Raw genomic sequence first — 17339 nt, 5'->3', positions numbered from 1 at the left:
TTGGACTTGGGGCTGGATTTATATCTGCTGGAAAGCTAACATTATTCATTATTTAACACAACATGTCTTCCTAAGAAGAAATAACCTACTAAACTCTGTTCCATCTATCTTTCAATTTCTGACGAAGACAAGATTCCAATATTACAGAGAGAGAAGTGCTTGAAAACGTTGTCTCTACTCATTTAAAAATCACTGAAGAGCGAGCTACAGCTGTTCGTGATGATTCCATCGGTAAATTTTCTTTTTAAGAGATACAGTACGTGATTCATCCATTTTTCCCTTGGTGGATCAGATGCAGTGTCAATCTGTAACGGTAAGTGAAAACCTTTGATGTATATACAATGACTAATCCTAAACCTACATCTAACTCAGCAGGTCACTAGTCATGAATGTTTTCTCTCCCACTTACCTTCCCGTCTTCCATCTCGCTCTCTTCCCTCTCTCCGCTCCATCACCTGCCTGGACTTGCTCCCTCTAGATCCATGCCTTTGTGCAGACCCAAATCCAACAGATTGCCCATCAAATGCTGTTATCGAATCTGGATCCCCAACACTGCCAGTGTCACCAGAGTCCTTGCTTCCTTCAAAATTTTCTTCATAACCACTTCCACAATCATCTTGACGGTCACGAGATTGAAGAATGGTTGGTGGCTGGCCTGAAAATGGTCGAGAGCCAGACAACACAATAGCTGGCGTAGCAATTGATGAACTAGTGGCAGTATCAGGCTGCAAGCTGCCAGCATTTGTTCTTGCACTCCCTTCATTACTTGATCTTCCATTTTCCCTTTCTCGGTACCTATCCCGAGGCCGACTGCAGACAGAATTTTTTCAAATAAAAAAAAACAAGCGCAGCAGTCAAAATTATTGGCGCTAAGGTTGCACCACCATATCATCTAATTCTATAAATCTTCCATTTTCTGATCAAGGAAAAGTTTATCAAAGCAAACATTTTGCAATATATGGAAGATTGAATGATAATGATTTGTTAGAACTATATACAGTTGGGTCATTCAAAATGCATTTGGAATAACAGAATCACAGAGCTCTTCTCGATTGCTACAGGAAAAAAAATGATAATCTAACATCATTGATCTCGAGGGGGCCAGTTCCTTCTGCACTCGTCAATGAAGCCTAAAAAATTGAGATTTGATGAGCAAGTGTTGAAGAAACTTGCCCTCCTACCAAAACCATTTAGTCAATAAAAAAGAACAGTTCTCATTAAACTCAAGGTCAGTACATGTTTGTAAAAAACTTTCTCAACACCCACCTTGTTAGTCAGGGAATAGGCGCTTCTTAGATACAATGGTAATTTTATAATAAAAAGGTGGTATGGACAAAATACACTTCAGTACCCCGTGGTTTGGCACATGAAATACACAGGATTATGGTTTTACAAATGACACTTTACTAGATATGTTCTACTTCCTTGGAGAACAGCCTTATGCCATTGACTGAAAGTTAACAACATGCACCTGATATCACTTTCAGTTTTCTTATAGGAGATCCTACATTTAATAGGAGTGGAGACCCCCCCTCCCCTTCCCGGTTTGGAATTTGTAATATTCAATCCAGCTAGTCTAGAATAGCCGGAAAAAAGAGAGAAGAAATTAACAGTGGGGAAGCAAATGCAGAAGTGAAAGTGTGACTAAAGATCCTGGTAGTCCTGGTCAGAGCTGACATGTTGACCAATCAGAAAGCTTTCCAAATCGATGGTGACAATGAGCAGTACCAGAAACCAAATGCCTCATCCAAGAAATAGGCCATGGGAGTTTGGCTGAGGCAGGTTGTGATTCCAGCTTCAGATTTGTCAAAGTAACCAAACCCCTTTGGGCATAGACCAATGATAAGCTTCATATTTGTAGATTGCCATGTGGTTGCTCTAATGAATATTATGTAGACTAGGGTTTTAATACAGAAGGAAATTAACAAGCTGGAGATGTGCATAGAAAAAACAGGGAAGCTATGGTGTGGCTTTGCAAGGCACCTAGCTGAAGGAGTTCAGGATAAATTTCATTCACAGAACCTGTCTTTTCAGTTTTGCACCAAGCCATTGTACTTCAAAATGTATTTTGCCGGTGCAGTTACTCTTAAAGGAACTACCCATTGGTCATCTTGCAAAAAAGGGTTCCGGAAATAATTTAAAGCAAGCACTGAAGACCGAGTTCCATCAGTTCTAGTGGTGCCTCTTGATTCTTACAGAAACTGTATAGCAATAGAGGACCAGGAAGCTCTACAAGAACTATGATTTTGATACATGTTCTTTTATTCCTCGATCTTCCTTTCTCCTCCAATCCATTGCTCCATTAGAATCAAGGACGTGAAAATGTGTGTATTGTTTCACTTAAATATCACTTAAGCTTTAACAAATGTGTATGAAATATACCTGCCATGGCTGGATGAAGGAAAGTCACGCCTTGATGATCGTAGTCCAGATTCAGCCTGCTCCAGTTCACGCTGAAGTTCTCTCTACATGCAAATATGTACTTTAGTTATTTGTTTGTACTTATACATGTCATTCCTAAAGCATTAAAGACATGAAAATCTTAAAAACTGTTGCAAGCAAAGTTGAAACAATGACTCATTAGCATACAATCAATCTTGTAAAGGGCAAATCCAACCATTATAAAAACGGGGTGGATTGGCAAACAATCACACACACATGGCCAGGTAAGACCTTGGCAAACCATCCCCCTACCCCTCCCCATGCACACATGGACAGGGAAGACATTAAAGATCACAATACTCACCAAACCTTTGAACTATGGCATGACAGAAAACAAGGAAAAAGAAAAGGGAAACAAGACTTCAGAGCAAAAAACATTTTGTCCCAAAGAGTTCACAATATTGGGTCTAACTAATTCTTGACATGTTTAATTAAATCTCCATATAGGGAAAGTGTTGGGACTTGGGAAGGGTCTTGCCTGTGTTTGCCTCTCCTTCTCCATGTCAAGATTGTGTCGGAGCTCCCTAGTTTTTGCGCACTCAAGTTCCAGCAACCGCTGTCTCTCAATCTCCTTTTCTGCTTCAGCAGCCTTTTCCCTGAAAGCACATTGAATGCTAGCTGTTAGTGACAATTCTCTCTCAACATCCTCTCTATTGAATTGATCCAATTTATGAACATATGTAAACCTATCAAGTTCACGCAGAAGTTCCTCTTCTCGTATAGCAGCATCTTCTAGATATTTCTGACGAGCACGTCTCACAAGAAGCTTCTTTTGCCTGCGGGCTACTATGTCTTCTTGGAGCTTGGACTTTTCTCTGATTAAACAGATGACAACAGATCAGCACATAACATTATGGGAATTTGTCCCTTGTTCAGCAACAGGGTTTTGGTGCTTGTCGAGGAAAACAAAAGATGTACAATCAAGCTACTCTGCATGCTAATATTCAAAAATACACAAGATGTTGCAACTTTGTGAACAAAACAATAGAAATTGGAAACCATTTCAAGACACATGGATATTTTAGACGGTTTAGAAAAGTAGAGCACCAAGTCCCTTTATGTGGCATTCAACAGAAAATGTTCTTGCAGGTTTATAACTAACTCTGGCTGAAACTGAAAGACCATAAACAGAAATCATGTGTAAATGACTGTTAACAACATCTTGTCAAAATACTTCTTCTACTTTGTCTTATAAACTTCATGAATGAACAATGTTAAAAAGGCTATACAGTATTAAACTGAATCCATGTAACCATGAAACATCTAAGCAATGAATAGAATGAGCATCACAAACATGATATGAATTTAATTGTCCAGTCAATGAATGCCAATTGTGTAGTTTGCGGGTATTCCACATTACAGTTTTTCCCTATTTTCAATGAATTTCTTATCCCAAACTATAGCGGAAAATAAAACATAGTACATACAGGGAGCGAATGCGATCCTTGATTTCCTGAAGGCGGTTATCCTCTTTCAGAGAAGCTGGACAATTAAAGGTTGGAAGACTATTAAATAACAGCAGTAAGAAAGAAATCATTCCAGAAGTAGATTTTCATTTTCAGCAGCTAATAAGAAACATATGACTATAAGGGATGATAATCATCACCAGTTATCCAAGGAATATTCCTCTCCTCTTTGGAATCTTTTGATGATTCTTGTACTGCATGTTCTTTTTGAAGAATTTCTAATTCTATTTCAGCCTCTTCTAGTTCCTACAAAATATTCAGATTAAATAAGTCCATCTTGTCAGTTGGGATGTAAAAACACAACATTCATGCAATGGTTGAACATATTTACCATTGCCTCTTGGTCAACTTTCTTTGAGAACATATCAAAACATGATTGAACTGAAGTTAAGTTGGCAAGGACCTGTATAAATTGACTTATAAAAAATTAGCAAGTAAAAAATAGCAAGGAACAATTAACTCAGGCTATTAGGCAAGCAACTTGTAATCAAGACAGGGCCTTAAAAGTGCTGCTTCAACCTAATTAAAGATAGAGTTTCAATATCCTTCACCAGTGCAAGGAGCTGAACTAAGCTATCATAATTAACCATTTATCTTACCTGAAGAATTGATTCACGGGTGCTCCCAAAATCTGGGTCTACTTGTTTTGAGGGATTTCTAGAGAGCACTTCTTTCAGAACCTTGCACAAGAAAAATAGCTCAATAAATTATTAAACTGCTAAAAAACACTAAATGCTAAATTCAACTCTTCAAGAGAGAAGAAAATTTGCAAGATTAGTCAATATGCTAGAACTCTTTAGATATATTTTGCCTTTATCCATAAGAGCTTTCAATATGTTTATAAGAGCAGTCAGGAAATTTGCCAAGGCTTAGCCGAATTCCAGAACACACCTCTTTTGCTTCATCCCCTTCATTTCTCAATCTACACAAGACTTCACAAGCATTTTTCTCCAGACCACCAAACTTGCCTTCTGCAAAATAAGGGAAACCAGAGAGAAGAAGAAAAGAAGTTACATTAATGAACAGGTATCACATTGGTCACATTTCTATTCTACTGCACAAAATAACAAAGGGACATACCACTTCTTGACAATCCTATGCTCTCTATATTCCTCCATATATCTTGAGATATCAAGGAAATGTCTTCAGCGGGAGAGTACGGGCAGGCACAAGCCAAAAGTGCCAATGAAAGCCGTAATAATGGACCTTCACATGTTGGATATGTAACCTTTCCCAGAACATGGAGAACACTATCAGCTGCAGCAAGAAAGGATTGCAACTGCTGCCTGCCTGCATATGGCATATAAGCTACAAGAAGTGCCAAAGCGCGAGTCTTCAAAGGCAATAAAGAATCAGATGACGCCAACAAAACCACCTGATCCCAAGTACTTGACACCACAAGAGACAGAAATGAATCGGGAACAGAAAGAACTAAGTCTGGTGATAGCAACTTATAACTAATGGTATTAGACTGTAAAACTGGTTCTCCATGCATGTCTTGGCCAACCAATCTACCCAAGTGCTGAAGAACAACAAACCGTTGCTCAGGCTCAGGATGACCCAGCAGTGTAACAAACAGATCAGCAAGATGCCCAGCACTCTCATGGAGATTGTGGAAACCTCTTGCAAACAGCATTGACAACCATTTATCGGATCGCAAGCGCCAAGATATTTTTGGTGCACAGCAAGAAAAACTTTTTATTACCAAACAGATGGTATTAATAACATTATCCAGCGGAAAACAACAAGGTACTCCAAGTAGACAATCAAGCATGAGAGAAGCAACTTCCCAGCAATGGCTTTCCTGGAGCTTCATAATGACTTCAGCAAATGCCTCTAGACCAGTCCTCCAATGAACTGGAAACCAGTCAACTGGCTTGGACGCACAAGAATTTTCATTGTCATTCTCCTGAGTGTTTTGAACTTGCAGCACAATTGAAGATAAGCATCTTGAGTACATAAAACACTGAGCTGATGTAATAGTCAGCTTCTTTGCCAACCGATGATGTAGATTCCAGCAGAGTTCAATAGTTGGATTAAGCTTGGCAATGAGATTCTCTAAGGTTTTAGAAAAGTCTTCTATTTCCTCAACAGATAAATTGCAATCCCTCTGCTTTGAGGCTATATCATCAAAGATATTGCTTTCCAGCTCCTCAGAAATCTTGGGTGGACAAGAGCTATGGAAGACATCACTGAGAAACCACAAACTAAGTTCTGTTCTACTATCACTAAGTGTACCTGTGCTAGTATCAGAAACATGAGGCATCTGCAATTTGCAAACACCAAAGACTCTTAATGTCTTGACTAACAAAATCTTGCAGCTTTCCAAAACAGTCTGAAATGCACATAGGTAGTCATGGAAAGATGAGGTTGGCTCAAAAGAAGTAAAATCCGCCCACAAAATTAAGGACTGTAATATTTCTCTTCTACGCTGAAAAGACAAATCACCAAATACAGAAGCCAGAATGAAAATTGTCAATGCTCTGCTGTAGTCCTTTCCTGCAGTCAGATCTTGACTCTCATTTTTCTGTCTAATATCAAGAAAAAGCTCCTCGAAGCACAGTGACTCAAAATTAAGACATGAATCATCAACTAATTTTTTTTCCTCAGCAGATACCTTGCATAATGAATATGAAATGATAGGCTTCAACAGATGCATTATTGAGTCAAGAAATGACACACAGCAATAAGAGGCTCTACAAAGGGATACCAGCACTTGCACCACCCGGGGTATCTCTGGCACCATTGCTTCCATGTGCTCAATTATGATGGCTTCTAAAATGTAAAGTATGATTGTCTTTGCATTCTTTCCAACATAACCTTTCAAATGAACATAACTATTTTGAGAAGTAATTTGGTTCTTTTGAAAAAATGGCCAGGAACACAAATCAGAAAACCAGCACAATATATCAGGCACAACGCTGGATGAAAGAGATCTCAACTGCAATCCAACAGCCTCCAAAATGTTCTCCCCAAAAGATTCAAAATGCTTTCTTAAATTTGGAAAGAATTTACTAAGATCAGGATAGATGACATGAAAAGACTGGTCTCCATGCTGATCAGCAGCTTTAGACCTTTGGTGAATCAGCATATCTTGTTTAATTCCTGATTGTTCAATCTTATCATCTTTGTATTTTTGGTCAATGACATAATCTATTACTGCCAGCTCATCTGCAAATATAGATAGTAAATGTGTAAGTTGTGACAGATCTGAAGCAAGGAAGAGCCGCTCCTCTATATACTGTTTTGCATTTCGAGATATAGCCATCCAACCAAGAAACCTAACAAGAGGAGAAGCACTGCAAGAAAATGTAGATATTCTGTGCATCCAGGCTGATGGCGAAATTAAGTTTCCACACCGAAACCCACTATTGATATTGACCGCAAAATCTGAACCTTCACCACCACTTGAAGCAATTACCAACCTTTGAAGCAGCATCCACCGCCTTTGTACCCCATGTATCTTTTCCGGATCCAGCCGCAGATTGCCTTCTTTTAACTGATAATAGAGCGAGGTTAGCATCCCATTAAGATGCTCAGCAGATTCTAATATGAAATCAATCACTTCTTCAGGAGCACAGTGGAGCTGTGTGGCTGAGTGCAACAAAAAGACAAGACAGTGCATAAGAATTTCATGCATGGAGTGTTGCTCTTTCTTCAGTCGCTGAATAAGAAAACTACACAGCAAAGCTTGATTTTGTCGAACCAAGGTAATTGCATCTGTAGATTGTACATCAAGGGGAGACAACTTTATGACTTGTTGGACAATTCCTTCAGGGTAGTAATCTGATGTCCTGTGAAACTTCCGGTCTAGTTCAGCTGCCTCAAGAAGTAGTTGAAGGACAATCTTGTCCCTTTTTTTTTCGAGAAGAGCTATTGTTTCCAAGTCACAACTATTCTTTTTACAAGCATTCCGCAGCTCTGAGATTTCATAATTTTTTCCTTTTTTATTGTCACCAATGTTAACGGGTATCACCTTTGGACTGGATCTGAAAGACATCATAAAAAAGGGATTGACATAACATTCTGCTGCCAGAAGCAAAGCATCAATAGCAGCATCATGACCTTCAACGGTAATCTCATTCTCTGAGTGCAGGTCCAAAGCCAAACGCTGATATTCAGAGGCCCTAAGCTCACAATCACGGTAGTTTATAAGTTGAAAATAGTCTGCTTGCAAGTTCAAGTATTCTGCAATGAAACCACAATCTAACACCAAGCCATTCTGCAACTGGTCAACAAATTTTTTTTCAATTACATGGTTCAGCTCTGAGTTGGCATCCTTGTCGTTGGAATCCAAGATATGTTTGTTGGGACTGCTTGAAACATTTGTCAGTACTATGGTCTGTAGCTCCTGAGGAGCAAAAAGAAGACTGACATCTTCAAATATATCCATCTTGACACCTGTATCAGAAACATCCACCTCATCTTGGTTATTTGATTTTGAAGAATCTGCCCCTTGGCGAACCAGGGAAGCATGAGAGGAGGCGGTTGATGCTTCATGCTCAAGGCTTTTAGAAACAGAAGACTTGCAAAGATCAATTTCAGGAGGCAATTGCATGTGAGGTTCCAATATTGAGAGAAGTACACTGCAAAAAACAGTGTGATTCCATTATTAATCCAATATAACAGAAGAGCATATCATCTGATGTCTTAATTCACAAGAAGAATATGAAACAAGTGATTCAATATTTTGAACTAAGACTGGTGAAATTTGAATCTGTTGGTAGTTGATTTATTATTTGTTACAAGTTATACAAAATTAAAATATATGCATGAGCTTTCTATCAATTTTCTTTTGATGTTTTTCAAGAAAAAACAAGAAAAGTTTGGTTTTACTTAAGAATAAGACTCTATCACCATCACAATGCAGGTATCTGATACCTAGGCGCAACTGATCCACGCCTCCATTCAGATTCCAAAGAAGGAAGAACAGCAGGCTTTTGCACTGCTGTACGGATCACATTCAGGGCAGTTACACAAGTCTGCTCCTGCTTTTCCAGAAAAGTGAAAGAAACATCTCCAAAAGCTATTGTGCTCTTCAGTGCATAGATGGCAGGATCGAGAAAAGGCTCTAGCATCTCCAAAAGAAAGAGAATTTTGTGCTTCACTTCCTGAAAGTTACATGATAACGATAATAAGAACGCCTATCTTTTCTTTAGGGGTGGGAGTAATTAAGTTAAAACCCCTAGTTTTTCTTTCCCAATTCGAGCTCTCCCTTTATTCTATTTGAGACGGGCAAAAAATACACACTATTAATGACAAGAAAAGTAGCAATAATCACTGCCACGTTAGAATAATTAGGCAAAACGTGGGCAGCATTCAACAGTACAAATCTCCTCAGCAATAATGGGGCACTAATCATTCATATTCAAGACAGCATTCAAATTTAAACACTGAGAGAGACTAACGTTCATGAGTTTCTTTGCAAAAATTTTGGGGCACTTAGATCCACAAAACTATATAACAAACAAGTAACACAACCACTAAAACAAGACTGCATACCTTATACTTCCCTAGTATATCATCCATGTGCCCAGAAAGGGCCAGCACGATATATTTGAGGGCAGCACGGGCTCGAGCCAAAGAATGACGAGCACCCTGAAAAGCATAATGAAACAAACCTAAAACCTCCAATATACATGTGGAAGAAAAAGTAGCCAGCAGCAAATTATGAAATAAATAGAAGAATAACCATTTAGTGCATTAGCAATTTCCAGTACACATTCTTAAATGTTTATCAAAAATTTAGTTCTGCATACATAACACATTGCACAAACATGGAGTGGATACCATGAACATCTTAATATATAGTAGAAAATGCAACTATATTATAAAATATGATAAATGTATAATGTTATACAACAACAATCAACTTGATTAGGATGGCAAACCTCCCTAACATTATCTGTTATTCTGGTTAATAAAAAAGTTAAAACAATGCTTGTGACAGCAGATCCAACAAAGATATCTTGATTTGGAAGAAACTGGTATCCAGTTGTAAGAGTCCATCATATTGATATCCTGGACTCGGATATTTTACTTCCAAAGGAATAAAGCAGTGAAAGTTCAGTCACATAAGTTTGTTTTCTCTGCTCAACAAATTGCATAAACAAAATAATCCAAAGAGTGATACACACACCTGAATTGTGCCCAGAAGGTCCTCTAGAAGCTCTACAGCTAGGTCAACCTGTATCATTATCAGTTCAAATCAGGATATCATGAACAAGATAAGTATGTGAAATAAGAAAACAAAAACCAAACAGTAGGCAAAATGTGCACCACCAACCTTTGCAATGACCTGAGCCATCCAAGGAGCTAGGACACCTGAACACAGATCAATTAGAACGCATGCAGCCTTAGCCTGCAGAAGAAGTAAACCTTATGGTGGTTGGTTCCTATGCAAGCACATCGAATTTCAAGGAAAGAAAGGAATAAGTACTTCTTAGAAGCAATTTTGCCAATACAGAGGGACAACTGTATTATAGCACACACCAGTAAATTCTTATAGTCCCATTTAGTGCCTTTAACCATCAACACCAGACAAATTGTGTTTGGGATTGTCAGAGTTGGGAAAAGACAAGTTTGAAGCCAAAACATACACAATCAGTTTTTGACAATTTCCAAAACCATGATTTTGGAATTTAGAAATCGATCAAAATGTGGTGTTGGAAAATTCACAATTTGGTGCTTTTTAAAAACCAAACTAAGATGCAGCACATTTGTTGCCTAGCATGTTACTAGAGAGGTAAAAAGACATTTCAGATTTGCATCTGAATGGCCAAATTATGTATAGATGTAACCACTTCATATTTCAATTCAGCCACTCAATCACCTGTCCATCTAAGCTTGATGAGAAACCCAAACCAAAAAGCATCATATTTGTAACCTTACATGTTAATAGAAAGGTAAAAATACCCTTTAAGATTTGCATTTGAATGGCCAAATTATGTACAGGTGTAACCACTTCATAATTCCAATTTCGACATTCAGTCACACCACTGTTTATGTAAGCTTGATGAAACAAAGAATTTATAGGGTAACTTCTCTCTCAGTTAAATGAAAACAAAAGGCTGACATTATAGAGAAAAGAGAGGTCACATGCTATGAGGATAGGAAAAGCAAATTGAGAAGGACGAACATGTGATGGTGAAAATGATGATAAATATCCAGCACAGGCATGAAGAACTGGGTGGTACAATGTCGAAGACGATGTAGCTACAATCTGCAATCATAACCACAATGGTAAGCACAATACAATCTTGAAATGGCTTTCAAGGAATATCACACAGCACAAAAAAGAATAAAGATTAAAAAGTTAATGATAGCAGCAATTGTAACCTGAGAAAGGGCTTGCTGCACAAAAGGCTGTTTCCATGGAGAAAAGTTGTCATCAAAATTATCACCAAGGCTGCTCACAGATGGCCGAAGTGCTAATAAATCACAAAAGAATATGCCAAATTCAGCAAGGCAGTCTCAAGAAAGTTGGGTGAACAATGGTTTTAAATTCTTGAAGATGAAAATGTTGGAATACAACAGAATTGAAAACCAACTACAGCATAGCCAGCAATTAAATGACCTTCTCATGATAATGAGACAATATACATAAAAGATAGGTTTAGATTACACCAGGAGTAACTCATAGGTTAAAATCATACCATAACTTTCTGTAAAAATCTAACTGCCCTCAAGCCACCATTAAATTTAATGTTCTGTCGAGCATTTCTTATCATGGGTGTTGATTTTCAAATATGATGTTTTAAAAGTATTCCATTTATCTTATAAAAATTTCATTTCTGAAAACAACAAAAAAATATATTAAAGGAGCTATGCAAGTCAAACTCCAATTGGCATCTGAAGATTTTTGAAATTAAGAATTTGATTCACATTGTTTAAAGATCAAAGCTAACAGTTAGATAGACAAAACACTAATTGCATAACAAGTTTTACACAGCAGTTTGACTCTTTCTCCAATCTTAGGCTATTGCTTGCCACTGGGGTAGAAAACTAATAATTAGAGTTTGACAAGATAATACCGAGGAAAACTCAACACATACAAAAATAAGAGATAATATTATTATTTTGGAAGTTATACGAGATAATATGGAAACTCGGATGCTAAAACAACTGCAAGTTAAGAAATTCCAGTTCACATGGTCGTTATGTGATACTTGACCTGGAAGTAATGCCTGTACAAGTGGTAAAGCAGACCAAAATTCAGAAGTGTTCTCTGCCAATTTGCGGCACAGCAAAGGCTGCAAAATACACAGAAATTGAAAGAAAATTCACTCATAAGAATGTAGCAAAAAGAAAGACATCAGATAATGGTTAATTAAGGGTATTGTATCAATAAAATTGAAATCAACCTGTGACGCACAAGCATAAAGAACATGTAAAATCCCTTCTTCCACCGCCCCTATATCAAGGACACTAAGAATGCTATAGTCCCAATGATCATCAGGTATCTGGAATTCTTCTCCAAACAAGCTTGAGTAATCAAGAAGTGGAACAGGATTAGATAATTCAGATTTTGATGTCTCATCCATGACAGATGTAACATCACTGGCAGTGGTTGATGTTTCTTGCACTGCAACAGGCTCTATAAGCTTATGCAGGATTCTAGACACCTAAAATAAAGGGAATCTATCAGTAAGTTAAAATGTAGTGCCTGTAAGTTGACAAAAAAGCACTAACATGTAAAGAGGCCAAGATAGATCCATTACCATTCTGCAAACAGTGCCCAGATCAGATTCTTTATATGTCTTTCTCAGCAGCACAAAAATCACATCAGGTCGGAATACCATGGAACTAGAAGTGGATGAGACAAATGAAGAAGCGCTCCGTGATCTTCTTGGCTGCAAGTGCAAAAGGCCAGACACACCATCTCCATTCAACGAAAATTTAAAAGAAAAAAGAAAAAAAGGTCCATTTGAAAAGCAAGGTGCAAGGGAAATGCTTAATATAGGATTAATCAGCAAGATAGTTAGAAAAACAACACTGAACAAAGGCTCATCCAACAATATTCAACCCTATATATATGAACATGTAGTTTCTCAATCCTTCAGGAAACTTTAAGTTGTCAAACTGCTGACTGACTATGCACATCAAGCCAAAGCAAAACATAAAAGATGACAAAGAAACAAGAATATCAGATGCTACCTCAAAGTTAGAAGAAACAGTTAAGGAAGATGATGGTTGATTGCTCTTAAGAACATCAAGATCGGAGATATTGCCTGCACACCTCGCAGTTTCTCTGTGGTATCAACACAATAATAACCATTGAGTTAGATTACTCCCATGATATGTGAGTGTGTCCAAAAGGAAAATACATCTTGAAGATGCTACAAGTGCAAACAAAACAAAAAAACCATCAGAACCAAACCCAAGGAAAAAAATAAAAGATAATTGTAAGCAAAATCATTATATACAAGAAAATTGGCCAAGAAGCAGATGAGTGGTGATAAAAGATAGGAAAATAATTGGCTGTGCCAAACTTGGGACGTCTTAAAATTCACAAGGAAATCGGAATCCTTTTTTTGTGACTTCGAGGAGCATGTACTCGGCAAAAGGCTTCATAGCAAGACAGTACATAGAATCAAGGCATCACTACTTTACAAATCTCCAACCATAATGATCAGCTCAATTGGGGTATAATTCTTTGAGAATGAAGCTCCTAAGTATGCAAGAGGTCAAAGAGTATGAGGACACTTCAAGGCTCATCCCCAACAGCGCAGGCATCCATTCTTTCCACAATGCCAGGACAAATCCAGAAAATTCAACATAATTACCCTTTACTCTCATCTGCCAGGAATGAAAATCCACGTACCATAACACAGAAATAAAACAGAGAAGACCGATACCAGCTCAAATGACTATTATTCACTCTAGTCAAGGCAGCAGTAAAGGAAAAAATAATAACAATTACAATAAGTATAATTTTTTTTCAAATCCTTAAGTTTTAGTTTGGTGAAATTTAAGTTCATCTGCTTCTAAAACCACACAGGAGTCCCTAACATCTAACTATGCAATGAAATATCACAACCTCCATACTCCACCTTTCCTGCTAAAATATGTGCACTACAAAGAATATTATAATGGTTCTACAAACACATCATTTAAATTTTTAACTGTGACAAACTTTAGGAACTTAAAGACGAACTAAGCTAAAATTAAATTGATTAATCCCTAAAAGGAAAAGAAGAAAAAAACCTTAAACCAAAGTGATTCTTTACACATTAATGTTCTATACTTTAACTAGGAGGGTTTCTGTCAAAAGCACTTTAATTGCATGAAAAAGTTTACTGTCAAGTTCCTCATTTGGATTTTGACTACTTCTATATCATTTATTTTTTTATTTATTTTCATGAAATTCAACATTAAATTTAAGCAAGGCATTTTGGATTATAAGGGCTAAATCTGCGTTTACAATTTAACTCTCACAGAAAGCTTAGCTATTTAAAGCCATGAAGTGGGACACTCTTAAAGCATGCAACAGTAGTTGGGGTTGAATTAAATCTTTGATCCTATAGAAGCACTATCTAAAACTTGAAAAACATTGGATGAAGATCTCTAGTTGACCTTACCCCTGGTTGCCCCCAAAATTTAAACCAGATAGCACATGCATAGCAATAGGTTATATGGATAGCTAAACCCTAATGAAATCTTAAGGAAAAACACTAGGACAAAAATATTCCACAGTTACCACTAAATATTATATGACTAAAATAGCTAGATTTTTAAGTTGGCAAACAAAATATAATATGATATAATTTCTAATTATTGAAAAAAACATTTTTTTAAAATTCTTCCATTCATCCTCCAACAGGCAATGTGTTGAGAAGGTGGAAAATGATTCAGTGATGAGGCAGAAATCATTGACATCATTTCTACATTTGCAATCACAAATTTCTCTTGAAACAATTAGAAACTTAATTATCCTGTTGTCAACCTCAGTTGTACTATACATAATTGTTTGTAATATAAACACCACCACGATTACAACCCTATATTTGGATGAGAAAGACAAAATGCCAGAGAAGAATAGACATAAGGTAGAGAAAGCAGGAAACACAAAAGCTTTGGAAGTGACATCTCTTAAAAGGTTATTGAAAGCTAATGCTTAGAACATGTATGGAAGATATTTAGCAAGTTAACCAACCTTTCATTCACAATGTGAAGTATTGGGTACAATGGACCAGCAAGCATTGCAAGAAAACGTAAGTTTTGCTCAGGAGCATCTAAGAAGCTGGTTAAGCCTGTCTGCAAAGCAAGGAAAACAGTATGCTAATCTATAATAGCAGATAAACAAAATTAGAAGTAACAATAAAAATCGAAATCAAGTTCCTCTGCAAAAATAAGCAAATAAAATACCTCAAGTTGGGGAAGGAAGACAAGCAACCGGTTCGTTATGTCTTGAAGCAACTACAAACAACAGCAGTCAGAAGGCAAGGAAAAATGATAATCTGATTAAAGAAATACATCTAAATTGGAGATTGTATAAATAACGTGATCCACCTGAAGATGCATATCATGAGCATCTTGCTTGTGTGATATAATATTTGGCAACAAGTGATTAACAACCGGTAGAAACTCCGGTTCAAGACCAGCCACCGAAACCCCGATCAGCTGCAAGGCAGCAACAGCAATAACAACTTTAGCACCAATAAACAGAGATCAGACAGTAATTGCAGACTAGTAATGAACTTCACTCGATAGTTACATTAAGCAATTCAGAAAAGGATGAGTAATGAAATTAACTGAAAGTGAGTCAAGACCATTAGTATCAACCAATACAAAATCTCGAATATCAGAAAATTACAAAAGTTTTAAGGAAAAATACTTAAATCCCTTATTTTTAAGTTTGTTATTAGTAAAACTATATTTATTTCCCATGCCTCACAGAAGAAATCAGTGGTTGGCATGGGACTAGATAGTTCAAAAAGGCACTACTTACTAGATAAGAAAAATGAGCTAAATCAAAAGAGAAAATGAAGCTATTACATGATATTATGATACCACAGTGATCCAAAGCAGAAAGGGCTGATTAACACTCATATACCTGAATGAAAAAAATAGCTATGGGATTTCCCCGTAAGCATGATATCCGGACATAGCGACATGGAGTATAGTTCATAGGGTAAATCATATCACGACGAGGCGCTTCACATCTTGGCCGAACTTTAACAAATGCCTCCGGCTAGTTATACAGGGAAAAAAAATCATTACCACGCTCTACAAGACATTCAATACAGAAAAAGCACAACAACAACAACAACAAAAAGATAAGAGCTGCCTAAAAAGTTTCCAGATCGAATTTTAAGAAAGCGAGAAAGAATACTCCTAGCCTCTAGTTTCCAGCAAACATTCTAACAATAAAAAACACAAAAAAAATAGTTGAAATGCAAGCAAAACCTAAATGGCTGGCCTACCTTATAACGCAAACCAACTGCAATTTCCCATTCAAGCACCGACTTGTTATATATTCGAATATGCGATAACAAACAAGGTTCCTGAAAATCAAAATCAAGCTAAAAATTGAGTTTATAATTCTAGAAGAAGATGATATTGAATTGAAAAATGACGATTGCATACATCAAGTTCGAGAAGGATCCACTCTTTGGTGTTGGTGGTAGTAGACCAGTGAGAGCGAAGGTCAGTGTCGAGGACATGAGAGGCTTTTTGAGAAGGAGATTCTCTTGACATTCCTTTCACTTTGTAGCTCAGTGCTTTCACTCTCGCCTCCATTTCTATCTCCATTTCGATTTTCTTTTCTTCTTGGTTTTAGGGTTCCTAATTTCTTCAATCATTCCATTATAGGGATGCCAGAGAACGACGACGATGACTCTTCTTCAGATACTTGTACGACGATTTTCTTTACTACCGTCGGTGTCAAAATAAATACATATCAGCCCCTAAGGTTTGCACCTTTTGTTATATAGATACTTGAACGTTTAATCTCTCAATTAATCAGTTTATATTTTTTTTTTTTTTAAAGTCTCCTTAGAACAGTTATGGACAAAGAAGGAGCATTGTAGTCCGTTGACGTTCAAATTAAAGGTGAAAATATCTTATTGATAGACCTGTTTAGAATTTAGATTTAATGTTTTCTGTTAAAATTTTAAAAAATATTTTAAATTAATTTTTTTAGTATTTTTAAATTTTTTTAATATGTTAGTATCAAAAATAAATTTAAAAAAAATATTATTTTAATATATTTTTAAATAAATAATACTTTGAAAGCAATATTTACCACTTTTTTAAATACTCTCTAAAATAACTCAACAAATTAAATTATTAACAATATATTACTCATTATGTAAATTTATTAAATGACATGCTAGAAGTAAATTAAATTGGAGCTAATTTAAAAATATATATTATATTGGCACAATATATATAAAAAAAATCCCAATATCTCTGTTAACAAAATTGTTT

The 17339-nt window shown here is 36.6% G+C and overlaps 1 protein-coding gene across 2 annotated transcripts; it reads right to left on the bottom strand.

Moving 5' to 3' along the window:
* On the bottom strand, window positions 1–16762 carry LOC105111326 (uncharacterized). 2 transcript variants are annotated; one of them, XM_011006645.1, is made up of 26 exons: window positions 16497–16762; window positions 16334–16414; window positions 15964–16101; window positions 15420–15530; window positions 15276–15326; window positions 15064–15164; window positions 13065–13158; window positions 12629–12760; window positions 12272–12532; window positions 12082–12160; window positions 11247–11338; window positions 11047–11130; window positions 10195–10269; window positions 10048–10095; window positions 9411–9506; window positions 8790–9019; window positions 4989–8494; window positions 4800–4879; window positions 4508–4588; window positions 4240–4311; window positions 4049–4154; window positions 3870–3924; window positions 3129–3257; window positions 2921–3038; window positions 2383–2465; window positions 1–810 (listed from the first exon to the last, which is right to left on the bottom strand). In XM_011006645.1, exons 1-26 carry the CDS (start codon window positions 16659–16661, stop codon window positions 384–386), a joined length of 6495 nt encoding a protein of 2164 aa, XP_011004947.1. In that variant the 5' UTR covers window positions 16662–16762; the 3' UTR covers window positions 1–383. The 2 variants fall into 2 exon arrangements, with proteins under 2 accessions (XP_011004947.1, XP_011004948.1); XM_011006646.1 differs by lacking the exons at window positions 12629–12760; window positions 13065–13158; window positions 15064–15164; ... (3 more) ...; window positions 16334–16414; window positions 16497–16762 and having other exon boundaries at window positions 12283–12388.
* Between the last annotated feature and the right edge of the window lie 577 nt (window positions 16763–17339).

Source organism: Populus euphratica, unplaced genomic scaffold (assembly GCF_000495115.2).
Source record: "Populus euphratica unplaced genomic scaffold, PopEup_1.0 scaffold291.1, whole genome shotgun sequence".
NCBI lineage: Eukaryota > Viridiplantae > Streptophyta > Magnoliopsida > Malpighiales > Salicaceae > Populus > Populus euphratica.
The sequence above is the reverse complement of the archived record's forward strand: the minus strand, read 5'-3'. Positions and strand labels throughout refer to the sequence as shown.

Coding starts and splice junctions, on each gene's coding strand:
- LOC105111326 (XM_011006645.1), bottom strand. CDS start 16,661: ATGGAGATAGAAATGGAGGCGAGAGTGAAAGCACTGAGCTACAAAGTG. Junction 15,327..15,419: donor CTCATGATATGCATCTTCAG/GTGGATCACGTT, acceptor TGTTGTTTGTAG/TTGCTTCAAGACATAACGAA. Junction 11,131..11,246: donor TGCAGCAAGCCCTTTCTCAG/GTTACAATTGCT, acceptor TTATGATTGCAG/ATTGTAGCTACATCGTCTTC.